The sequence below is a fragment of the Propithecus coquereli genome, unplaced genomic scaffold (genome assembly GCF_000956105.1).
Source record: "Propithecus coquereli isolate 6110/MARCELLA unplaced genomic scaffold, Pcoq_1.0 Scaffold304, whole genome shotgun sequence".
NCBI lineage: Eukaryota > Metazoa > Chordata > Mammalia > Primates > Indriidae > Propithecus > Propithecus coquereli.
In genome coordinates, this window is record NW_012148664.1 from 316529 (window position 1) to 319947 (window position 3419).

The 3419-nt window shown below is 37.4% G+C and overlaps 1 protein-coding gene across 3 annotated transcripts in view; it reads left to right on the plus strand.

Annotated features, from left to right (window-relative positions):
* Positions 1-3419, plus strand: part of LOC105814748 (rho GTPase-activating protein 7) — a 174587-nt gene that overhangs the window by 151192 nt on the left and 19976 nt on the right. For all 3 annotated transcript variants that reach the window (XM_012649829.1, XM_012649831.1, XM_012649832.1), the window contains exon 3: positions 2584-2665. In XM_012649829.1, coding sequence (XP_012505283.1) covers positions 2584-2665 — 82 coding nt within the window. The remainder of the gene's footprint in view (positions 1-2583; positions 2666-3419) is intronic.

Genomic DNA, 3419 nt, shown 5'->3' on the forward strand with positions numbered 1-3419 from the left:
TTTTTAAGGTATTTGGAGTTGCTTATCTTTCCTTTAGGGAGAATTTTCTACCTGTTAACATTCAGTAGGGCTTTGGAGGGGAGGGGAGCAGCATTCTATTGGATTTTCTATTCACAGCTCTACTGGAGATAGGGAAAGACAATTGCATTTGCAGTGGCACTAAAGTGGCTGTCCTTTTGTTCTCCTGTTTAGAAATTAAATTTCCTGTAATTATGCCTATTTTTGGTGTTGATTTGCTGCCAAGCAGCACTTTTCTTGTGATGTATGTTTGCTAAGACCCAATTTCAGTCTCTGTCTCACTTTTTCCCCAGTCCTAAAATGCAGACTGCATTTTCACAAGTTACATTTGGGGTCCCTTCATGTTTACGACTCTTTTGAAGCATAAGCCTACTTTTGAGGGGCACTGCTTATCGTTCCGGAAATCTGGGCTATCACAGCTTCCCTTCATCCCGCCACTATGTGCAGGGGAAGTACATACATCCCATACACCACATACCAGCCCACACATTCCGTGCCTTCCTGTTTAGCTTTATTTTGGTATTTAGCAATTTATACTTCCTGCCTTTCAACCCAAGCTGAAAGCCGGGTTCAGAGAACTTCTTCTCTACATCGATAAACTATCATCTTTTAAAAGCTAGTCCTTTCAGAAAAGTGTCTCTGCAAATAAGAGACAATTATTAATTTAATTCTTTCCCTCCTTACTTGAATTTAGTCCCTACCAGATTTAAAAAAAGAAAAACAGAATTGTAAAGTAATCTGGATCAGAAAAGTCATCTAAAATACAGCTCTGAGTACAAGAAGTTAGAAATTGCTAAAATAACACAATGACTTTCTCCCATATATGGAACAGGCATGTGAGCTTTTCAGTTTACATTTATAGATCTGATATTATAATGAAAAATACATTCTTTAATATTGGCTCTATTATTTAATACTTAGAGCTCTTTTTGTCTTTTCATAGTGAAATACAGTGTCACAACCATCAAACAGTTTTAGTCTGTCTTGCTTCATTTACTAATACTGTAGTTTACATTGACTGTTTAGCCTCCTCTCGTATTTCTGCTATAATGGTGCCACTAATCATTTGCCTAAGAGAGATGTGGTCTATACATTAATAAAGAAATGGAATCCTGTGATATTCAATTTTATATATTTTTTCATAAATCTTTGAGCTGTAGCTACTTCCTTGGTCTGCCTGTATTATTCAGGGAATATCAGTATCCAACTCTAGCCTTCAGAAAAAAAGAATAGGCTATAAATTAACACTCCTTATGATAGTTTGTAACACTGTAAAAAAAAAAAAAGGTACTCTTTAAGTGTTACCTCTAGAAAATATTTAATAGATTGCTAGCAATAAGGAATTCCATACCATTCTGTAAAACCAGTGATCATGAGTTAGAAACAATAAAAACACAATGAACAGTCTGCATGCCCAAGAACTAAAACATTACTAATCACCTGCATCTCCAAAACTACTGACGGCCTTGTGTGTTACCATATATGCAGCATTAGCCATTTTGAAGGCCAAAGGGATTTTTTAGATTATGGTGATCCTGGTTTCCTGCTTGCCCGTGCCTGGCCCCCAGAGTTGCACGGAGGCATTCTTACTCTTGATATTGTGCAAGCGTTCTACTGGGAAGGCCCGTTATTTACCCTAATAGCTGGAACTCCAAAGGGAGAGATAACTTGCCTTTATCTAGTGGCAGTTTCAAAGCCGTTGTAAATTTTCACAGTGGTGCTGTTGGTCTTTCTCCTCTCCGCTCTTCTTGTGTCAATTTATCTACAAAGGGATCTTTTTAGGCAGTACAGAAAAGGGAATTCTTCCATTGAATTGACTGTTTCCCCCCCTTTCTGGTTTTCAGTTGTGATACAACTTCTTTATTGTTAGGAGAGAATTGAACTCTTCTACAGATTAAGGGATTTGGGGTTCTCTTGTTCTGTACCAACTTTATAGCTAGCCCCTTTTGTTTTAGGGGGAATTATATAAATGGCCTGAAAAGCCATATTGAAGTGCTAATATTTGTTTAAAAATAGCATATCTCGAATTCTCCTGAGCTCTTGATATCATGCAAATGGATCAGATTCCATTTACTACCACTTGCCATTGTTCTGGAGATCTTTACTTGGCCTGGAGTTTTTTTTTTTGTTTTTTTTCCTTCTTTGTGAACTCCTCCCTGATCGCATGTGAGCAAAGACACACATTTAAAAAATAAGTTAAAAAAAAAAAACACCTCAGCCACGTTAAAAGAGAACATCCTTCTGGAATTCATTGTGGCTTAAATTACCATTTATGGCAGGGGTTTATTGCCTGCTGATTTGCTTAAAGGTAGAATAGTATTTTGAACCACTTCTCTTTGACAAGAAGCAGTGAGTTTCCAGACACCGTAGAGCCTGTGCTGGTTTAGGACACTAATACTTAGTCGCTTTATTCTCCCACAGAACTTGGTAGGGAATGAGATGTCCTGTACACAGTATGTTCTCAATAAATTGCTTTGGACGTTTTTTACCCCACTTTGCTAAACCGGGCTACTTGGCAATAACCTAGGTGCTCAATAAATATATTTGTCTTTATTTTTCTTGTAGATCTCCTGTTCCCCATTGATATTTCCTTGGTCAAGAGAGAGCATGACTTTTTGGACAGAGATGCCATTGAGGCTCTATGCAGGTAACATGCATGCTTTGTTTTGACTGTTTTTATTTTCTTTTCCATTTTTTAAGAACACAGTAGTGATCACTAAGATAGGTTGTGTTTGCTTTTATTCTAGCTAATTATGCTAGGTCTTTGATTAGCAAAATAGTATTGTTATTTACTTTGCTATAAATCATAGACCTTTTCATTAAAAATTAAATAAAATGCCATTATTTGGTATTGCCATTAAAATAGGATCTACACTGTCCGGGCAGGTACTCAGACAACACCATTCCATATTTGATACAATATGATTGCTGAAACTGGTAACTTTCAGGTGATTTGGAAACTTGGAATAAGGTTTTTTAAAAGGTGATGTGATTGACTGCACAGCCCTAACCAGGTACCTCAACAGAATCAGGGCTGCTGTTGTATTGCATGGAAATTCAGCACATTCCGAGGAATAAATGGGGCCTGGCGGTTATGACATATAGGGACAGGACCATCCCTTGAATTCCAGGAAAACTTCTCTGACCCTCTTCAGTTTCCCCAGGTATAAAATAAAGATAGGATTAAATAGGGCTATAAAATAACTCAGCACAGTCTTTAACATACAGGAAACAGACAGTAAATGATGTGAAATGTGAGTAAAACTGTCAGAAATTCTTGTTCATGGTGCTGGTGGGTCTTCAAGTTGAGTAGCAGCTTGTAGGTTTTAGTGAAGTGGAAGTAATAAAACTGAAGGGGACAGGACACTGATGACTCTTGCAAACTAAACTCTTCATGACCA